We start from the raw sequence: 22,161 nt of genomic DNA, 5'->3' as shown, positions 1-22,161 counted from the left end.
TAAATTACCTAAAAAGAAAATGTGACCAGGTTACAACAACTAAATGGAGTCCACACACGTTTTATTACTATACGTTGTAAACATGGTCACCTTAATGAAAAAATAGTTGTTTTTGTTGGCGCCAACACTTCTGATTTAAATTTATTTAAATGCAGTTTTTTCCAAAAATATGAAAAGAATATCTTAACTGAACTGGAACAGTTTGAATCTGTTACCATCAAAATAATACATACGCATTTTTAAATTCAAAAACGCTGAAGAAATCATCAACAATCAAAGTAACACAGCTATGAGTAGCCTTTTATATGAGTGATCAATAAAATGATAAAATAAAAATAATAATAATTACACATAACTCAAAATAATTAATTATATTCTTAAAATTATCTCTGGCCGTTCGTGATGTGGCGAAATGTCGTAGCGTGTGTGGTAGGTAAAGCCAAATATCGTGTGTGAGCGTTCGAACAGCTGTTTGCTTCAAGAATTTCAGTCGCCAAAAAGTACCTTGTAAACTTAAACGAGAGCGAGAGCGACAGCGCGAAGTTTTATGGCCAAAGCTTAACATCGTAACTGTCGTCACATCGCCCTCGCGTTAGTCGAACGGGAAACGAAGTTGCATACGCAACAAATTATTCGGTCAGCGGGTCGCGGCTGTTGTGCGTAGTAATTGTAGTTGTGCGTGGCAAGGCAAAGCAAAGGCAAAAGCAAAAGCAGAGGCCAAAGCAAAGCTTGTGTTTTTGTTTATATTCACGGACACTCACTGCACACACACCTATATAGCCATCACATATACACGCACCATATCATTAAATGCAAATTCTCTGCTTGAGTGTTTAGTGACGTCACGAATTTGATCACAGCGCCGCAAATAGGAATTTTTTTTACTTTTTAACGCAACAATGATGAACCAAGGCGCCTTCAGGTATTTGGTGCGTCACTGCCAGACGCAGTCAATGATGGCACCAATGATAACAAACAGCAGCTGCTTCCAACGACGACTCACCTTCATGGTGGCATGCAACAGCAATAGCAACAGATATAACAAATATGTGCGACACCAACAACTTCCCACCGAGAGGCGTAGTTACTCCAAATTTAGTCACCACCTGAATAGTGAGCGCGCCATGGAGCTGCTGTACAACTTGGATGAGGAGGAGCGCCACAATCTTCGCGATGCCATGTTCAAAATGGACGCTGATAAGGAGAAGAAATTATACGAAAGTAAGTACATTTTCCAAAAATGCATTTTCACTCTTTAAAAGTCAAAACGAGCGCCAAGAACAATTGAAAAAAGAGAAAATTTCATAAATAAATGTAATTTGGCAGCGGAGAAAACTTTACATAATCAATTGTAGTAAAAAAAAACATATATATTTAAAATATGCGGTTGCATAAAATAAAAAAAACCATTAAATATTCCTATTTTTCACGATGTAATCTCTTTAGCCTTAATTTTCGTTACTTTTAATGTTTTAGAAATTGCTTAGGTATTATTTGTCGATGTTCTCAATATTAGAAAATACCTCTGTAGTGGAATTAAGATATTATGTTTTGATCATTATTATTTTAATATGTTTAATATTTACTATACAAATTTATCCAAGCTCTTTTTGTAATTTGTATATAATAAAATTTAAAAAAAATGTCTTAATTTTTTATTAAGAACCAAAAATATATCAAAACGTGATATTAGTATGTATGTACACTGTACATACATATACAAGGGTGTCACAGAAATCGAAACCAACCGAAAATATACTAAGACTTCATACATGTTTGGGGGAGTTCCGTTTGGTTTTCATTATGTGACACTTCTGATATTTAGGGCGATGCTCGGGTAACTGCTTTTAAATTATGTAATTTCTGACTGACAGACGGACAGTGCAGAATTGATGCTGATCAAATGTATATATTGGATCGGAAATCCATGTTAATGATGCAAAGTTCACGAATCCAGGTGTAATCTTTCATGAAAAGATTTTTACTTAAAAATTAAAAAAAAAATGAACTTTGAAAATATTTGCATTCAATTAAAAAAAAAAAATGTATATATATTTATATATACTTTATAGGGTCGGAGATGCCTTCTTCTCCCTGTTACCAACATTCCAACGAACACGATATACCCTTTTATTTAGTTTTTAGGTAACGGGTATATTTATAATGAGAGCTATTATTGATTTGAAAACTAAAACTTCAAAAATAATAAGAATAATTTTTCTTTCTCTCTTTTTTTCCATATTTTTATAAAAAAAAAAGGCTAATAGTAATCTTTGTATTAAAAAGGGAAAACAATTTTTTTTATTTCTTTTTATTTTAAAAATAATAAAATTTACGTTACTGATCAAAATAATAATAATACATATATAGGCATAGTTGATTAACTACATTTTTAATTGGGTTCTCGAGGTATCGCCTGGATGTGCCTTGGTTCGTCTGCTTCCTTTGGAGATAGGATCGTTGGGGTATCTACATGAGGCCACGTGTCTGTGCCTCCGATTTGAAGCACTTGCCGTAGGCTTCAGCCGCCTCGCAGTGGTCATCGGGCACAGTGATGGCCGCACAGATGTCGCCAATTTCGAGGGCAATCTTTAGCTTGGCAGGATCATTGCCAGTGTATTGCTTGGCCTTCTCGTGTCCGGCATTTGTGTCCAGTTTGCCATTGGCATCCATCAGATTGAACTTCTTCATGACGCAGGATCGCATGCATTTGCCCTCGTAGGTGGATGCCGGCAGATGTTTCATTGCCTCGTCCATGTCGCTGTCGCTGGCGCCAACTTCAACCTTGCAGGGTTCGGCATACTCCATGAACTTGGCCAAGGCAGCCTTCTCGTCAAAGGCACGCACCAAGGCGGCTCCCAGCAGAGCGATCATTACCACGGAATACACAAAACGTTGCATGTTGTACGTTGTACGTTGTTCGAGTTGTAACTGCTGTTAATTTGTGAATAAAACTGTTGATGTTTTGGCCAAATTGACAGCGTTTTATACACAGTTTGCTGTAATCTGTCAGCTGTGAAATTATAGAGTTAAATTTAGCTTAACAATGCTGTCAATTAATTGCCCAATGTTTAATAAGTATTATTAAACGTTTTTCCCATCTCAACTTTGAGCTGAGCAGCAGATACACCCACTAACACAAACAACAGGACAAACTAGCTTCCAACTCAATAAACTCACATTCTCACTCTCACAGAGTCATGGCAAAATCTTCTCTCATTTTTTTTTTTGGGTGTACGTGACCAAATGTTAACACATTAGGAAATCAAAGCACAGATTTACCATTTCCTGAGTGCTCATCCTATGCAGGAGTCGACTCTATCCACCTCTCTCTCTATCTCTCTATCTCTCTCTCTCTCTCTCTGTCTGCGCCACAAATCTTGTGCCGTTTGCCATTCGGCATCATTTATTTAAGTAATGCAAATTGTTTGATTTGTTTTGAGTGGCAAATGCAAAAACAATTTCCCTTTCACAATGTTGCCAGAGTTTTTAAAGGTCAACTTAAACACATGTTGATAGCAATATATTCGTCACAGAACATGCTGCCAACAGCAGAAGCCGATCGACTGTATCTGGCAACATTTAAACAATTTTCATTTTTTTTTTACAGTCAAAGCAATAATAAATTTAACTTAAACAAATATTGATAAGTTGATACCAACCCAACATAATGTTGCTAGCAGTGCAGCTGATCAGCATCTAGCAACATTTGCCACAGATATTGTGTTGCTAAGGCATGTTGACAAAGCATACTATTAATTTGCGCCTGGACAAATATGAAAATAAACGGGAACAAATATTGACAAAATCAACAAACTATTTAAATATGCGCATCTATTTATGCTTGTGTATTTGTATTTTGTTTGTCGCATATGGTACAATACAAAGCACAAGCAAAGCATTTCGATTTTGTTTTGGTTGCTCATTAAAATTTCAACAGCCAACAACTTGGCACCGCATGCAGCTAGTTGAAACTTGACGAAACTGCTTTACGCATCAAGCAGAACGCCAACGTCGTCGTCAGCGTCGCGGCTGTCGCTGTAGCTTTTAGTTTAGCGCTTACACTTTCTGGCAACACTTTGTTTCCTCCAAATAAGTTTTTGATTACATTTTTCGTTGGCGCTTAAATCTGGCATTGCTGTAAAATATGGTGAATTGGTTTATCAAACTGCAATATCAACTAGCCAACAACTACTTATAATGCCCAATGATTGGGGGCTAATCAGCAAAAGTTTCACGAGTTTTCACACGTAACTTTGCTTTGTGATAAGAACTTGCTGAGTCGTTTGATAAAAATTCAAGCAAAATAAAATGTTACGTGTAACATGTTTCTGATCAAATAGCTATTAAATGTTATGATGAACAGAGAACAATCGGAATTGTATTAAAGATATGTATAAAAGCTGTTAAGGTATCAAATATTGCAATAACGATTATTAACAATTATCTAATATAAAAAGATTAATACAAATAAATAAGCATGCAAAAGCGAGCTAACATATTTATGTTTAATAAGCAATTTAATAACTACTTAACATATGTAGAGAGACTTTACATATAGTTTTGTTATCTTGCATACTGTTAAATCCACGTAACAGCTGTTAATAAAATAAAAGAATTAGCTTAAGTACATGAAAAAAGAAATAAAAAACTTGTTCATCAAGAAAAACAATCAAAATAAGTTGAAAGAATATACCAAAAGTTTCCAAGTTTCCTTTTGTAATGAGATATTGTCAAATTCTGTAATTCGAATCTAAAAAGTTGTAAAGTAAGTGGGTTCTTAATGGCACATTCAGCTTCGTCTTTTATCTGTTTTACTAACTGTTGCTTTCAACACGAATACTAAAAGTAACCAGAGATGCTTTTCGTACAGTTCTAAAGACTTGGTACTTGGGGAAAGCCAAGTTAATCAAATTAGCGGTTGGTGGGCACTTAAAACGCCAAAAGCATTTTTGAGAAACATCAGCAAAGTGGAATGTCGTACAAAATTTGCTTGGCAACCCTCCCCATTTTTTCCAAGAAAGCCAGAAACCGACAATTCGTTTGGCATTACTGGTGGTTCAACCAACTTATATATACAAATACACGTATATACCCCAAGTAACTGCCAAGCCCGCCCACTTGTCTGCCCAGGGCATCTGCGATTCTCTCTGTCTCTGCCCCCCACATTAAATGATGTTCATTGTGCTGTGCAAGAAAAAAAGTCATGAGCCTTGATGAGAGCATCTGTTAGAGAAACTTCTCTCTCTCTCTCTTAGCAGAGGGTCATGGATTTAAATTATATTCTATTAAGCGTTATCTGACCTCATTTGTGACTTAACTAAGCATTGAAATCTTGATACCAATATAAAACAGGATCCAAAATATCAAATTTACTCTGTGGAAACTAGAATTTCATTTAATTTATCAGTATTAACTAAAATATTCATGAAAGAGGAAGTGCGCTCAAATCTGAATTATTTATAGACTCGATGCGAAAGTTATGGGGGAATATACATATCTTATGTATGTGCAACGAGCTGACAGGCAAAGCAATTGAAAAACTTCACACTATAAATAAGAAAATTCAAACGGAAAAATCAATATGCAAAAATGCGTGGAAAAGTGAAGTTGAGTGAGGAAAATTTTGATACTCTGTTGAAGAGATGGAAATAAAATAAATATTGCATACAAATTTAAGATGAAAAAATAAATGAATTTATAATTAAACGATTCTGTAACTACTTTGCTTTGTTTCAGAAGAGTTACTCAATAAAAAATAACTGAGAATTACATGGTAAAATGACTTGGAGAGATGAAAATAAAATAAATAAACATTTTTTATTTGAAACAAGTCTTAAAAATCGAATCCATTTAAAACCTCTTTTGTGATATTTCAATTTTTTTAGGTGCATTATTATAATGCTTACAGAAGATTCTTTGTATTTATTTTAAAAACTGTGAAGAGTTATATTACAGAAAAAAAAAAAGTTGGAAGAGATGGAAATATAATAGACAATGCAAAAAGAATTTTAGATGAATTTATAAAAAAAAAAAATGATGAGAAAAAAGAAAAAATTGATGCTTCGTGAATCAAAAAATAATAAATAATGCATATCGAATTTAAGATGAAGAAACAAAGAGTTGAGCCATGATGGAAGCAAAACTTTAAAAGAGTCATTGATGGCATTTCGCTGTAAAGTATGCAATATAAAATGAGGCGAGCACTCGGTACCTTTCGTAATTTGATTCAATTTGCTGCTGCCTTTTTGAAGCACGTGCCGTTGTGTTTGAGAACGTCTTGAATTGGCCACGACACCTGAAACGTCCATGCAAGACAATGTTGGCAACAGGCGGAAGCAACAAGCAGACTTTGTGCGTGTGTGTGTGTGTGTGTGTCTGAGTGATGTTACTGTATTTGTGTGTGTGTAGTACACACTGTGTACCTTTAAAAAGTCATAAAACAAAGCAACTCAAATGAAGGCACAAAGCAACACAGACAGTGCGTGAGAGGAGAACAAGAAATCCGGAATAAGAAGACAGGGAGTGAAAGCGAAAACGGAAGCGGTAGCGGGAGAGAGAGAAAAAAGCATAAAAACAGAGCGATAAATTGAAAACTGTGCACGCTAAGCTCTCAGAGTCTGACAAAGAGCTAAAAACGGGACCACAACCCGGGCAGGTGTACATAACTAAATACGTGTACATAACTATCTGTATATAAATATATATGTATATAAGCACACATACACACACACAGCTAAAACTGGCTTACTTTCGGTTTTTATGCCCTCTTTGATTGTAACACATTGCGGTCGCTCGCAGGATTTGTGGAGTTTACATAAAAATAACAAAACAAACACCAAATGGCACGCAAAAATGTTTCAATTTAGCAAATGTTGACTGAGAATCTGTCGAGCATTCAGAAAACAATGAGAAAATACAAATGCAAATGAATTTTACAAATTTTGTGTATTTTATTTTTTTTGTCGTCGAAAGGTAGAAATTTATTCTTAAATTCTCATGAGCAGAGCCAAATATAAACTAGAAATGTTAATAAAATAATAAAAAAGCAAAGGAATGAAAGGAACGAATTTAGGAAACTTTTGTTCTTGTTGTTATTCGTTAGTTGTCGAATATTCAAGTATTCAAGTATTATACAGATGAATATTCAAGTATTATACAGATGAATTACAGCATTTAAAACTGTTTCACTAAAAATGTTTCAATTTAAAAAAAGATAGCAGAGCATTTGTGTAGCATTTAGTGCAAATGGGGAAATCAAAAAGAAGAAGTGCACTAATGAAGTTAAAAACTTTTGTTCATTTTGTTTATAGTTAGTTGCAATACAGTTTTAAGTATTATACAGTTGTGTTTTGAATTTTAATGCCGTATTAAAACTTTGTCGAAGTAAATAACACTGCTGAATTCGTGAATCTTTTAGAGAACAATGAGAAGAAAAAAAATAAGAAATGCTTTAATTTACCTTTCAACTTTAACTAATTTTGCTTTTTGTATGTTGTCGAAAGACACAAACTAATTATTTTTGGCATTTTACTGTTGGGTGATGATGCTTTATGGAAGAAGATTTAATAAATGCCTTTATGAATTTTGCAACTTTTGTTTAATTGGTTATTTATTAATTGTCGAAATAACAGTCATTATATATTTAAGCACTACACTTGTATAGACTTAAATGAAAAGTGTTCAATAAATCCACGATAATCTGCAATGTTCAAATTGTTGTAATTTAATAGATTTAACAGATTTTGTGAAGCATTTAAAGAATATGAGAATGTAGAAATGAAATGCTTTAAATACACGTAATTTTCATATTTAATTCGTTGTCGAAATACTGTATTACAGTTTAAGTCATTAAACTTAAGTTGAACTTGTATTGAAATATAATCTAATTATTAATATTTGACTAAACTAGTCTAGCTTAATAAGGCGAAATGCTTAACTAGTATTCACAAAATTGTTATCTATCAAATATAAGTGTAATATAGTTGATTATATTCCCACAAAGTCAAATGTAATCTTCTAATGTTAATTACAAAATTGAAACTCTTTGATTAACTCAACGTAATTTAAATTCCACCAAACTCCAAGCTTCAAGGTCTGTGATAAATTGTTAGCATGCTTTTAGGCTGACCTCAAAAATAACTTGTTCGTTTGTTATGCAAGGTTAACTTCTTACCTGCCAGGACAATGCTTCAGTTTTGTTTAAAATTCAAGAAAGGGAAAGTACGAGTATTCTATTCATACCCACAGTGGCAGCCAATTTAAATGCTAAACACGAAGTAGTCTGTCTCACACAGTCACCCAACCAATAAGCGCTACTAAATGTTATGCAAATTGTCTGCACACTCGTTTCCACACACACAAATGCATACATACTATTCACACACAATCAGTACATGCGCCAAACAGTCACATATGTGTATGTGAATTCCAAATTGTGTATATGTAGTAAAATTCTCACCCTACTTTGTTGTCAGCAAACACAGATACATGCACACACACAGAGACAGCTACGACTCACGTCTTCCTGTTGCTTCTTTTATGGCAAGTACTCTCATACTACGAGGCAAGATAAGAATATGCTTTGCCTTTTGTGGCCCCATAAACAGAAATAGAAAAATAGTTAGTTACTGTCAGATACCCATTACTCACTTTATATATTTGTTTATTTTATGCGAAAAAGATTGTATTGCTAAAACTTAAAACATCTGTACTTTATGTTATATGTATCCGATATTGTTATGATTAAGTAGGTATACTTATATTAATAAATTAAAAACTTTAATATAAATAACAACACTCCATCTTGTAAATTGTGGGTGTGATGGATTTATTCCACATCTGTGAGTGCTATATCGTGTCTGTTCATTAAGTTTTTTTCAAAGTCTCTAACTCTCAAGACTCTTCCTGTCACATGACAACAGTTACAATATACCCATTTTCTCTACGAGTATCGAATATTAAAGTAGAGGGTAAAAACAGTCGACTTCAAGTGCGACTCAAAGATTTCAGCGTAGAGTTCAATTCTAGTGCTGCCTACTTTCAGGCGCCCATTTCAATATTCGCTCGTTGTTTGCTCAACAAATCAAGCCTTGACTGTGGTTGTCTGTTTGTATATATATACTATATGTGCGTGTGATTGTTTGTAAATATGTGTACGTATGCGTGCACATGATACAGATTTCACGCAATAAAAAAAATGGCGAGGTCAGTGATTGCCCATGTGGCTTCTCTATGGGCAAATACCCGTACTGATTGACTACACTGGGCATATTCCCCGTTGTGCATCTGATGAATGACATAAATTAGTAACGCAAATATCCGTCAAAAAACCAACTATTCGCTTTTCGCGGTAGCGATTTTCAACTAATTTAACTCGATCATTTGCTGACGATCAAACGAGCTAGTTAAATCAATATTCTTAAAAAAAAATCGAAAAACCAGCTCTAATTTTATCCTGCAACAACATCGTATTTTTCATACTTTTCTATTGAGCGATTTTCAAAATCATAGCTCCGTCAAATCTCAACCGATTTCCTTGTGGAATATTGATTTAATCATTTTTGGCCTCTATTTTTTACATCTTTGTCCATTTTTCCAAACTTTCCCTTTGAGCGTTTCTAAAAAACATCAAACTTACAATCTATCAAATCATACAACATTTATTTAGACATTTAACAGCAACCGAAAACATTATCAGGAACACGGATAACAAGTTTTGGGTCATTAGAGATGTAGAATTAATTAATTAAACACTGAACACAATCGTACGATTCAAGTGTACGTCCAAAAGTGACACCACGCCATTTATTCATTATCATCGATGAATCGATAAACAGTTCTTACGATAGCTAACATCGAAAAAAGTTATCACTTAAACAAGAGGATCCCACTGTTAAGATGATCATCACTAGCTTGTACTCAGTCTACTGCAGAGATTTGTAGAAATTGCCTTTATATGGAGCCTTAAGTTTAGCGGGTAAAAAATAGCAGTGCATTCGCTTACAACTACCCTTGTCATTGCTATGTGTTATAGCATGTTTTTGTGATTCGTTGAATCAAGTGAGGATTTAATGTTAAACACTTAACCGCCACCTAAATGACATAATTGCCCTGAAAATTGCTCAGTGGCCATGCATAAAAGAAGACAGACTGGCTTTGGTTAGGTTTTTATGGACATGCCAACACACACACACGTGTATAACTGATGTATGACAGCCAGCTAGCGAGCGACAAAGTGTGCCCCAGTGGCAGCTGATTATACCCCGCATAATGGGCATAAGAGCACAGACATTCATGCGGGTAAAACAGGTGTATAAAGGGGACAACCATTTATTTACAATCCTTTACAATATAATTTTCAATTTTTGTAAAATAAAGTCTTGACAGCACTAAAGGAATAGTAGGTGTTCCTTAAAACCAATGATCTCAAATGTTGAAATATTTGTTGAGAGATTTTATAAAAATTCTCTAGAGATTTGTGATATATACCTGATATATATAATCGGGAGAAGTGTTTCGATAAATGATGTACATCTTTGATATTATATTATTATAGAAGTATTTATGTTTTATAAAATTCAACAAATTAATGGTATTCTTATTTTAGGAATAATAATCAATCCAGTCCCTTTTAAAGGGTATTTAAATAGTCTAAGCACTCCGTTTAATGCGCATTTGAACTTGTCACCTAGAGGAAGGCAACACATTTTTAATGTCCCCCATTGTGATTGCTCTGAGAGCAGCAGTTAATTAATTGGGCTCTTTGGGGTCCTGCACTGTTGCTGATAACAGTAATGGTAATTATCATTGTTTGATGACGTTTATTTCCTGACCTACGCACTTTCTAAACAGTTGTGCTACTGTTTTTCTTCCTTTGCTGTTGACACTCTGAGTTTTAAGCGCAATTGTGACACGTTGCTAATGCTAAGAGGGCCCAAAGTGGCGAAAAAATGTGTCGTTCACAAACTTAAATACACATAAAACACATACATACACCCATAAACACACTGCGACTCAAACACGCATACATACTATATGTGGAGAAATTTAGACGTGAGCCCGAATGCTTTTGCGGCGCGTGAAAGTATGCAACGTTAAAATTACGACATTAAAGCCCATTGCAAAATGTAATTAAGTTTCATAGCAGCGAGACAAAGTCACACACAATCACGCAAGCTAACAGCCAGGCACACACACACACATTCACACCTACAGCAGTTGAGCTGCTTTATGTTTGTGCTTTTTGTTTGCCATTGCAATTTTAATGCAATTCGTAAAGTGTGAATGAAAAACAGGCTGACATTGGGGGTTGACGTAGAGCTAGGTCAGGAGTCAGGTGTTAGCTTACATAATGCGACAGCATTCATCCTTTTGCCTTTTTTAATTAGCGTTGTGCATGCGAAAGCAGAAATTAAGGCGCTAACAGCAACTAGTTTGCAGTTAACATTGAGTCTTGTCTTTTAAATCGTTCATAATACTTAGTCATTTCTATTTTATGAATATATGTATGTGCATATATGGTATATTTTTTTATAAATTATGATTTAAGAATATACATAAAAAGTTTAAAGGTATAAAACTTTAATAAAAATACTTCTTTGACTCCCAACGACTTAAAGGCTTACACAAGTTCATTATCACTCATCATAATTAGTGCTTCTAATATTAAGTAAAAGTTATATAATCTATTGATCTATCTACATCATGTTTCTACGTCATGTTCATGTTGTCATTTCGATAATTATTCTTTGGTATTTAAATGAGTATTTACACCTATAATTAAGTTAAACTTTTTAGTGTGTATTAGTAGATTATTATAGTTGAAGCATAACTAATTATTAAGTTCTGTTGTTTATCATTTAATGACAACTTGTACTCTCTTTTTATTTGCATATATAAACTTCCCACTTGTGTTTTGATTTTCGAACCAAACAATCGATACACAAACAACAATAACAACATCGCAACTACACTACACGTCAACAATTACACTGTGCATCAAACCAAAAGGTCAGCTGGCGGTTGGCAGCTGGCGAACACGCTTCGGACGACTCTCCAATAAGACGCCACTGGGTGCGGTGGATCCGTCCGGCACATTTTGTGCCGTGCCCGACGAATGGCTGAAAAAGAAATTGGGTAAAGCCTACAAAATAGGGTCAGCACAACAAAACCAAATACTAAAACAATAATAAAATTGTATACGGCATTCCACTTGAAGTTGAAAACTAAATTTAATTATTTTTTTCCTTCTTAATCTATTTTATTCTTTCTTTCTCTATCTCACAGTGGAAGCAGCGGAGCCTCCCACGGCAGCACAATTGTACAGAAGTAAGTGAAAAATTTAATAATATATTTTTTAAACAACAGTTTCGCTTTCATTTCTGTTTTTATTACTTTTTCACAGTTTTCTTTGTGAACGCTGTGCCCTTTATCGCATTTGGATTTCTTGACAATTTTATAATGATCATGGCCGTGAGTAATATTTGCCTATAATTAAATTTAATGCTTACTAAATGGTATCATACTTAACATTAAATTGTGGAGAATTTAAAAATTTTGAGATTTCTATTAAGTAATTTTTAATGTCTTGATAATAAGAAAAAATATCTTTTCGTAGGGCGAGTACATCGAAAGCTATTTGGGCCACTTTATAACGTTATCGACCATGGCCGCCGCTGGTTTTGGCAATACCATCAGTGATATTATTGGCATTACCACTGCTTCGTATGTGGAAGATATCTGTCAGATGTTGGGTCTGAAACAACCTCGAATGACACCTGCACAATTTGAGTTAAAGTCCAGCAAACGAGCCTCCAGTTGGGTAAGCAAACCTTGCCCTAATCATCATAATCAGATAAGTATTTCATAATAATTCTTATTTATTTATTTGTAGGGTCGAATTATAGGAATCACAGTTGGTTGCCTTCTCGGCATGTGTCCCCTGTGGTTTATATCTGAAGATGATAAACCGAAGGAGTAAACTGGGTATCTTAATACTTATGTAGTGAATTTGTCAATTTTCAGGTGGTGTCCCGGAAATCTCAATCCGAACGCAATCCTATTTTAAGAATGTAATTATGAAATTTCTACGAAAAATAAATTATTTGTTGTATTTTTAAATTGTTCTCCATGTATGTATAAAATCAAGCTAATGTGACACTCAAAGTACCTACTAACTACTATTCATATTGTTTGTAATCTTTAGGTTTTACATAAATATATTTAATGAGTTTCGAGCACTGATTCTGACTGCACATTGTATAATAAACTTGTCTTAAGTTCTAGGAATGGGCTCAAACCAAATCAAAGCAATCAGAAACAATTGATATTTGGTATTTCGTAATTGTAGGCAATATTCCTTGATCGAAAAAAAAATCGAATGATATACAATTATCATATAAACCATATTAATATATAGAGCAAAATTGATTATAAATATATATAGTAGCTGCAAAAGGTCCAAATGTAACGCTAAAATCAAAATAGCCATTTTTTGTAGAGAATTTAGCTGAGAATTCATTCAAAATATTAACGAAAACACGAGTATTGTTATTGGCAAACTAGTAAAACTAATAAACTGCATAGCAAAGCAAATTTCCTATCAAGATCATGGAATGCCCTTAAAAATTCTCCTTTAAAACTCGCCACACTGTAAAGTGCCTAAAAAATGCTTTAACTGATGCACTTAATTCTTGAAGCTGTTCGAATCATTACTCTGAATATAAATTTGCTTTAGATACATATACAAAAACGAATCATTAGCAACAGTTATGCATTATGTTTAATGTTAATGTCCAAATGTAGAGAGCTTAACAAATAAATAAATAATATTGAAATGTGAATGAATTTTATTTAAACCCTACTATAAGCTGGCACTCATATCTAGACACCACTGTGGCACGCGCACATATGCGTAGACGCGACTGTGAAATACGGGAGAGTTTGCTGCTGTTTAGATCCACAGTGGCGTCTAAAAGTGTGAGTATGATGTGCTATACAAACATTTAAACAATGAACTCTCTATTTGGTTTCGTGTTGCAGATAAGTTTATTGTGTAATTCTTGTTGAAAAAATATAATTTATCTGTAGTCAACATTAGTTGATAGTTGAAATGAATCTTCGTTATTAGTGAAATTAAACGGATTATACTATTATTTTTAAAATTGCAGTTCACGTCTTAGATGAATTTTGGCCACAGCTCTGGCCAGCGTACTAAAAACGATTGATGCGACATTGCATCGCTGAGCAGTTGCCAAAAAACGGATGCATTCTGGGCATGATTCCAATTGTTGTGCTTGTTGTGGCCAAAATTCATAACATTTCGATTCTCATTATCATCGCTGTATTGTGATTTAATGTTGAGCCAGTGTTGCGTATTATCCTGAGGAGTGGTCGCAAATTCCATATGAGAGATGGTCGGTAGAAGGGCATTAGCAGGGGGTTGTTCCAAACGCTGTCTGCGTTGCAATTCATTCAGTCTTTCTTCGGCACAATATTGTTGCTCCAGCTTCAAGAGTTCCAACTCCACATTCAATGCATTGCAGCTTTCATTGGGCGCAGCAACCCGAATCGAATTCTCGCCACCAAGAACAGGCGCAGCTTGTGTAGCAACGGGCGTGGCAATTGGGGTCGTAAGCGTTGTGTTGACCGTTGCTGCTGGACTCGTGTCGGTTTGACGATGCCACAGCGTGCCCGGCACTTGGCTAGCAATGAAAAAGGCGCCCGCGATCGTAAACACGCTGGCCGCATAGCTTAACGCCAGCACTGCGAAATTATTAAGTAAAAAGCTCATCAACGTAAAGTTGGGCAGCAACTGCATTAATTCACTGTAGGTTAACCAGCCTCGTCTCAGCCCCTCTCGTTGTGCCAGCGTGCGTTCCACACTGCTCAGCTTATCAAAGAATTGTTCATTCGATATGTATATGTTCCAGTCCTTAAAGATGGAAGAAGGAAAGTATGTAAATCTGTATTTGTTGAAATGAAATTCACACTTACAATGGCTGTCAAAAACTCAATTTCCATTTCCTTAAGCTTGTCCTCACTCATGTTGCCCTCTTTTGCCCAGTCTTCCAAATAGAAACGTTCATCGTGGCCGGCATAGAATTTGGTTGAAATCATCTGTAAACAAAACAAAAACAAGTTTATGAGTAAGTACAAACAAGTGACGTCATTGCTTTGGCATGATCACTTTATTGTTTGTTATTACAAAGAATTATATAAAAAGCTGGCATTTAATTAGCTTAGCAGTTGCTGCAGTGGCAGTTGCCCTCGTTTAATAAAATAATACAAATACTATTAAAGCAATAATTGTGAGATTGCAATGCAAACAAAACAAAGCAAAAACAAATTGACAGGTGATCACCCATACAATTACAACTTTTTGCTCAATTTTAGAACAGCTCGCTCTTTGCATGCATGTAAGAATCTCTGTGTGTGTGTGCGTGCGCATGTACACACACGAACACCACAGCGCGTGAGTGTATATGTAATTGCGTTGAAGGCAGGTTATCAATCAACAGGTTTTGTACTCAGAGCAACAACAACAGACTGAACTTACCAATGACACAACAAACAGTTCCTGTGGCGTGATTCTACAGCCATATCCCGGATCAATGATATTCAGGCGATCCAAGTAAATTAAAGCCATTATTAGAGAGCATGGTGTGGCATGAGTTTTGCCAGCAGCAATCGAACTCAAACGATGCAATGAATGACCCCGATGTGGCTCCGAGAATAAATCAGCTGCATACTCAGCAAACGGCATGGAAACTTCCATGTCCGCCTCTGTGGTGTCCACGCCACCATAGTAGAGTGTTTTACGTATGCGATTTATAAACTCCCCGTGCTGCATCACCTGCAAGTTGCAAATTGTATTAACAGTTAGTGCTGGACATGGCAAATGATGACAAATCCATTTGATTACCTTTTTTGGCGTGGAGGCGACGAATTTACTTCGCCCCATCGTTAAAAATGTTCTGCGTTTTCAGCATGCAAGTGAACGAAATCAACGTTTTGTCATTCGCACAAAACGGGCACAAGCCGGACATGCCAGCCCGTTTTTTGTGGCGAATGGCTAAATTGGTTCTTAAATTGTGGCCACACTGGTAAATTTTAACTTCAGGTATTGCAAATTTCAAAAGGCCAAAACTTTGACAAAAATTAATAATTTTAAGAAAATTTGAAATTCGAAATTACATAAAATAAAGATAAGTATTTTAGTGTTGGTTTGAAGTTTGTCACTCTAAGGGGAGAGAAGTAACAAATCTAACTCTGATAAAAAAAATTCAGAAAATTTCAACAAAATTTCTAAAAAAAAATTAAATTCAAGCTTCAAAATTAGAAAAAACAAAAAAAAAGAAGCTAGCAAATTTCTAAGTACCAATTTTGACATTTGACCCAAAATGGTGCATGCTGCCAGATAGGAGAATTTAACAGGGTGGCAAACTTTGGGTCAGGTATCAACGTTTTGGTTTATTCCTCTAAAAAGTTGCAACAGTTTTTGCAGCCATGTCGCGATTTAGCGGAGCTTTACAACTTACTGACCTAGACGACTTTATTACTCCTTCACAGGTAAACTTAAGTAAGCTTCTGGTTTGATAAATGAATACTAACATAACTAACTAATTTTCACTTTAGGAATGCATAAAACCAGTGACGATAGATAAGACAAAGTCGAAGACTGGCGCTAAAATTACTGTGCAAGCCGATGGCTACTACGAGGAATCTGATGTAAGTAATTTTTGTTTCTAAGAGTAACAAACAACTCAACTCTAAGCTCTCCACAGAGCGGTAAGCAAAAGCTGCAGAAAGTTGAGATCACACTGCAAGATTGCTTGGCCTGCTCCGGGTGCATTACTTCCGCCGAGGGCGTACTTATTACGCAGCAAAGTCAGGAGGAGCTGCTCAAAGTGCTGCGCGAAAATCAAACTCTTAAAACCACCGATGAGAGCAAGGAGGCTCGTATCATTGTGTTTACCATTTCCACACAGCCACTGCTGAGTTTGGCACATCGCTATCAGCTCGGCGTGGAGGAGACGGCACGCCATTTGGCCGGTTACTTACGTCAACTCGGAGCGGATTATGTTCTGTGTACAAAAATTGCTGATGATCTGGCATTGCTCGAGTGTCGGCAGGAGTTTGTTGATCGCTTTCGCGACAATCCAGAGCTCGGCATGCTCAGTTCCTCGTGTCCCGGATGGGTTTGCTATGCCGAGAAAACGCATGGTACTTTCATATTGCCTCACATTGCCACAACGCGTTCGCCGCAACAGATTATGGGTGTTCTGGTCAAGCAATTGTTGGCTGAAAAGCTGGGAGTGTCAGGTTCAAGGATCTACCATGTGACAGTCATGCCCTGCTATGACAAAAAGCTGGAGGCTTCCCGCGACGATTTTTATAGCGAGGTGAATGAGTCACGTGATGTGGACTGTGTAATTACCTCAAGTAAGTTGAATCAATTTAATGTCGTATACCTTCGATAGTTTGGGATAGTTATAATTTACTAAATTACCTTGCAGTTGAGGTGGAACAAATGCTGCAAACGGAGGAACAAACATTGCAGCAGTATGCACCCTCGGATTTCGATTGGCCCTGGACGGATCAGCAGCCGGAATCTCTGATATGGGCACATGAGGCGACCATGTCTGGTGGCTATGCGGAGCACATATTTAAATATGCCGCCCATGAGCTATTCAGCGAGGAGACGCCCAATGAGTTGCAATTCAAGGCGCTACGAAATCGCGATTTTAGCGAAATTTGCTTGGAAAAAGATGGCAAGATACTTTTAAAATTTGCCATTGCAAATGGATTTCGTAATATACAAAATCTGGTACAGAAACTGAAGCGTGGCAAAACGGCACCATATCATTTTGTCGAAGTGATGGCCTGCCCCTCCGGCTGCATCAATGGCGGTGCACAGGTGCGACCGACGACGGGACAACATGTGCGTGAGTTAACCCAACAGCTCGAGGAAATGTACAAGCAGCTGCCCCGCTCCGATCCCGATAATACGCATACTAAACAGATATACACTGAATTTTTGGGTGGCGCACATACGGATAAATCTGAAGAGCTACTGCACACAAAGTATCACGCAGTGGAGAAACTCAATACGGCGTTAAACATAAAATGGTAGCGCAGATTCTGTTAATTCCTTTTTTATTGTTAATTTTGTCGGGTCAGTCTACAGCAATATGTACACAAATATAAACGACTGTTGTTCTTAAACTAAACAAGCAATTTATCTTTTTTTTCTACTTTCTACACATGAAGAGCTCAGCTGTATTTTTTATTAAACATATTGATAAACATGATATTTATCCAGACCAATTAGTTAACTAAAAATCAAACTCAAGATCTTCAAAATACTTTACCGAGTTGATAAAATTCTCAAGAACAGTTTTAAAAGCCTGAATCATTTCAAATTGTTAAGGTATATTTTCTTAATTACTTTATCTTCTTCTTCCCTTTACAATTCATCTCTTACTATAAATTCAAGGAACTTTTACTCACTGATATTAGGTGTCTATCTGTTGTAACTTAATACCTCCAGTTTTCAGTCTCATTTATTTCGTGAATATTAGGTTTAAAAAATTGAATTGCCTGGGATTTAAGATCCTTCATGTTGTACACATCGGCTGTCTTTAGCACCTCGGGTGCAGTTGCTATGGACATATCGCACATAGACTTGGCACACATTGCCCTCAATCTGTCCAGCTCATAACTATCAGCTCACGCCAACAGATCCACATTTATCCTTTTAAGTTAGGGGCTTCCCGGTGTTTCATAGAACCTTTTTATAAGTGTTCTTTTTTTACAAGAATACGGACTTAAATATTAGGGATGAGTACTATGACGATATCAATAATGTAACGATACAGTCTAATGATACTAATGTAGGTATAACAAAGCAGCTGATAATGCTATAATAAAACGATAACGATATAATGGAGCTGAATAGCAAATAGTATTATTCTACCTATACGATTCTGCAAGGAAACTTATGTTAACAAGTCTAAGAAACAGAGTTTTCACACTTTCTTTTAAAAGTTTCTGAAACTGATTTATGTTATAGCAATTCACATATTATCGATTTAAAATCAAAACGTTATTTGTATCAGAGCAGATTTTGTTCAAACTTCAGTATAGCCACATTTTCCTAATTTTGCAGCCCTTTCTTAGTTTTTGAATTTCAGTAGCAAAACAAAGAACACGAAGAAAAACAGCCAGGGCAAAAATATATGGTTAGCATTTTATAATTTTCAGAGAGTCTGTACATAGAGTTTTATGTATAGAGATAATTAGGTATGTAGAAAATTAAGAAAACTAAAATTAAAATATATTTATATAAAGCGAATTAAAATATGTGTGTTGCCTAAATGTACAACAGATAAAAAAAGGGCAATTTAAAATTGAAATTCCATTAAATTTCGGCCTGTTCTTTGGGTTTAACCACAAGGACTTCATAGTGAAATGTCCTGAGTTCGATGCCTTCATTGGGAATAAATAGACTCCTCCAGGATGGATGGATCTTTCCAAGCACTATACGGTTTTCATATGTAGTACGACCGGTGTACAATGGTTCGCCTCTTTCGGTGTAGCCAGTTTCAAAGGCGTTCGAGGGGACGTTGCCAAATGCTGCTTTTACCCATTCGAGTTCACAGTCTGTAAGGATTAACAACTCAACCTCCGTAAGTCGATTATTGAGCCAGTTATAGGGTGCGTGAGCAGCTCTTATTTCTGGAACGAAGTTAGACGGAATCCAAGCGCCGCGTAGATGAGCTCGTGCCACGTACGTAGCGAATCCCTCGTGATCAGTGCCACATTTCACGGCACCTTCAAGGTTAACATTAGCCAAGGGATCACTCAAATCGATCGGTATCCATTGGATTTGCATGCGTTTCACCTCCTCGTTTTCAGTTGGCTGAGAGAAATGCAAGTGAATGCGATTCACACGCTCCTTATGACAAATGGAACGACATTGTGGACAACTTCGCGAGCTGCTGAGCCAACGGAATAGACATTTTTTATGGAAAACATGTCCACAACTACTTGTTGTATAAATTATATCATTTGCATTGTAAAACTCACTACAAATGGCACACAACACATTAAGTGACTCAGCATTCAGTTTTGTTTCCGCTTTCGCATCCATTTTGCTGTTGCTTTTAATTCTGTCAACTCTGCACTACGCCTGAAACCCAAGTGTTGAGCGACTCAAAAGCTAGATTTTCTGAGTAAAAAATAAAATAAAGTCATTATAGGTATTCCTGAAGCAGTATTTCCGGCTTTATCATGGAACCATTCTGATTGTCATTTGAAATGCAAATCATCGAGGATTTTCATTCGTATCGATAACTATAATATCGCAGTGTTGAATCGATATCTTTATAAATATCGATATGTCGATACAACTTCAACATCCCTAAAACTACACGTAAACCTTAAAAAACCGCAGGCGACCAAAACAAAAATAATATGCTATTAAAAATATGTTTTGTGCTGTCGCTTTTAACAGTTGCAGCTGCTATTGATGATCCACAAACGAAAAAGGATAAATCAACGAAGTTGCCGCCTTGTAAAGCATGCAGCGTACTTGTGGAATCGTTTAATTTGGGATTGGAGAGAACAAAACGAGGCAAACATGCCGGTGGTGATGCAGCTTGGGAGCAGGAGAAACTGCGAGCCTATAAGAAAAGTGAGGTGCGGTTTGTGGAAATCCAAGAGCAGCTATGCACCGAGGTGAAGCGAGGACAGGACCACTGTCATACACTAAGCAACGACCATGAGTCGCTGATCGAAGACTGGTTTACACACAAGCAGGACGAGGAGCCCGATCTGCATGCCTGGCTGTGCATTAAACAGCTGTCCGTCTGCTGCCCACCTGGCACCTATGGGCCAACGTGTCAACCCTGTACCGACTGCAACAGTAATGGTAAGTAATGGTTAAGTTTGTCAGAAACAATTTCTGATATTTCAATGAAACAGGCAAATGCAAGGGAAACGGAACACGCAAAGGAAATGGCCAGTGCCTGTGTGACAATGGATACGCCGGCGTCAATTGCAATGACTGCAATGAGCAACACTACGAATCCTTTCGTGATGCAACAAAGCTGCTGTGCACACCTTGTCATGCTGCTTGTGGTGACGGCGGTTGCAACGGATCTGGTCCTAAGAGCTGTCGCAAGTGCAAGGATGGCTGGAGCATGGAGACCGAAAGCGGCTGTGTGGACATTAACGAGTGCTTGGACCAGCAACGAGCATGTAAACCACAACAGTTCTGCGTTAACAATGAAGGATCATTCACGTGCCTTGAATGCGATCGCTCCTGTGATGGCTGTGATGGCGATGGACCGGATATGTGTAAGAAATGTGCAGATGGCTATAACCTTAAGGATGGCAAATGTCAGGGTGAGTAGTGGATACATCCATATTGGTTAATACTGCGATTAAATCAACTCTTACCACTCTATACAAAAAGATGTGTCGTCGCAGCAACGCGATTCATATGTGAACATCACACGGCTTCTCACCTACTTCGGCATGTGCGTGGCCACGTGCGTCATCTTTCAGAGCTCCACACACATTGCATACATTGTCGGCGGAGCGGTGGCTATCTATATAGCTGCGTCAGAGTATTGGTTAAATTCAACAGCACAAGGTGCTCAAAAGCCTGAAATAGACACAAAGCAGCTTGAGGATTTAATTATGAAGTCATTATAAACTAAACCAATATTGGAATTTATGCTGACAGAGCGTTCAATTTATTCTGTGAATAATTCGTACAAGAGCATTTATCTGCAGTATTTTAATTGTGCATACTAATATTATGTTTATAACTTATTAAAAAAAAAACATATTCCATATTTTGTTTGCAGTCGCTTTGAATTTGGACAGCGATAACGATTCAGATGCGGTTCTCGAAGGTGCATTGGAGCGCGAAGAACTATAACGCACAGAGCCTAAATACCTTAGTCAATTTTAGTTTAATATTGCCGAATTATAATTTATATGTACTGAAACTGAAATACCAAATTGCCAAATTGGGAAAATCGTTTTTTAAAACTGATTAATGTATGTTTTATTTATGGGATTATGTGGGAGAAATCAAATCAAACTAGAGTAAGGTTGGCGCCACAGTTTTGAAACGTGTGGAAACAT

General features: G+C 36.5%; 5 protein-coding genes across 7 annotated transcripts; 3 read left to right on the top strand and 2 right to left on the bottom strand.

Moving 5' to 3' along the window:
- The first annotated feature begins 409 nt into the window (after positions 1-409).
- Positions 410-13,122, top strand: LOC117779849 (transmembrane protein 65). Of its 2 annotated transcripts, XM_034616167.1 has the most exons (7): positions 410-429; positions 861-1,221; positions 12,013-12,138; positions 12,289-12,330; positions 12,407-12,474; positions 12,620-12,823; positions 12,896-13,122. In XM_034616167.1, the coding sequence occupies exons 2-7, from the start codon at positions 900-902 to the stop codon at positions 12,980-12,982; spliced, it is 849 nt and encodes a 282-aa protein (XP_034472058.1). In that variant the 5' UTR covers positions 410-429; positions 861-899; the 3' UTR covers positions 12,983-13,122. The 2 variants fall into 2 exon arrangements, with proteins under 2 accessions (XP_034472058.1, XP_034472059.1); XM_034616168.1 differs by lacking the exons at positions 410-429; positions 12,013-12,138 and having other exon boundaries at positions 515-1,221.
- On the bottom strand, positions 2,342-2,912 carry LOC117779850 (general odorant-binding protein 28a). Its single transcript, XM_034616170.1, has one exon. The coding sequence runs from the start codon at positions 2,899-2,901 to the stop codon at positions 2,470-2,472; it is 432 nt and encodes a 143-aa protein (XP_034472061.1). The 5' UTR covers positions 2,902-2,912; the 3' UTR covers positions 2,342-2,469.
- Positions 13,123-14,023: 901 nt separating the features above from the next.
- Positions 14,024-16,068, bottom strand: LOC117779848 (protein CNPPD1). The gene is made up of 4 exons (XM_034616166.1): positions 15,926-16,068; positions 15,560-15,856; positions 14,998-15,120; positions 14,024-14,935 (listed from the first exon to the last, which is right to left on the bottom strand). Exons 1-4 carry the CDS (start codon positions 15,962-15,964, stop codon positions 14,180-14,182), a joined length of 1,215 nt encoding a protein of 404 aa, XP_034472057.1. The 5' UTR covers positions 15,965-16,068; the 3' UTR covers positions 14,024-14,179.
- Positions 16,069-16,429: 361 nt separating this feature from the next.
- On the top strand, positions 16,430-18,240 carry LOC117781672 (probable cytosolic Fe-S cluster assembly factor GJ13047). Its single transcript, XM_034618473.1, has 4 exons — positions 16,430-16,572; positions 16,639-16,731; positions 16,788-17,445; positions 17,520-18,240. Exons 1-4 carry the CDS (start codon positions 16,510-16,512, stop codon positions 18,134-18,136), a joined length of 1,431 nt encoding a protein of 476 aa, XP_034474364.1. The 5' UTR covers positions 16,430-16,509; the 3' UTR covers positions 18,137-18,240.
- Positions 18,241-20,418: 2,178 nt separating this feature from the next.
- On the top strand, positions 20,419-22,073 carry LOC117781878 (cysteine-rich with EGF-like domain protein 2). Of its 2 annotated transcripts, none has more exons than XM_034618757.1 (3): positions 20,419-20,935; positions 20,989-21,411; positions 21,482-21,844. In XM_034618757.1, the coding sequence occupies exons 1-3, from the start codon at positions 20,479-20,481 to the stop codon at positions 21,721-21,723; spliced, it is 1,122 nt and encodes a 373-aa protein (XP_034474648.1). In that variant the 5' UTR covers positions 20,419-20,478; the 3' UTR covers positions 21,724-21,844. The 2 variants fall into 2 exon arrangements, with proteins under 2 accessions (XP_034474648.1, XP_034474649.1); XM_034618758.1 differs by lacking the exon at positions 21,482-21,844 and adding an exon at positions 21,879-22,073 and having other exon boundaries at positions 20,420-20,935.
- The last annotated feature ends 88 nt before the right edge of the window (positions 22,074-22,161 follow it).

This window comes from Drosophila innubila, assembly GCF_004354385.1.
Source record: "Drosophila innubila isolate TH190305 chromosome 2L unlocalized genomic scaffold, UK_Dinn_1.0 4_B_2L, whole genome shotgun sequence".
Taxonomy (NCBI): domain Eukaryota; kingdom Metazoa; phylum Arthropoda; class Insecta; order Diptera; family Drosophilidae; genus Drosophila; species Drosophila innubila.
Note: the sequence above shows the minus strand (reverse complement) of the source record. Positions and strands in the feature narration are given on the sequence as shown.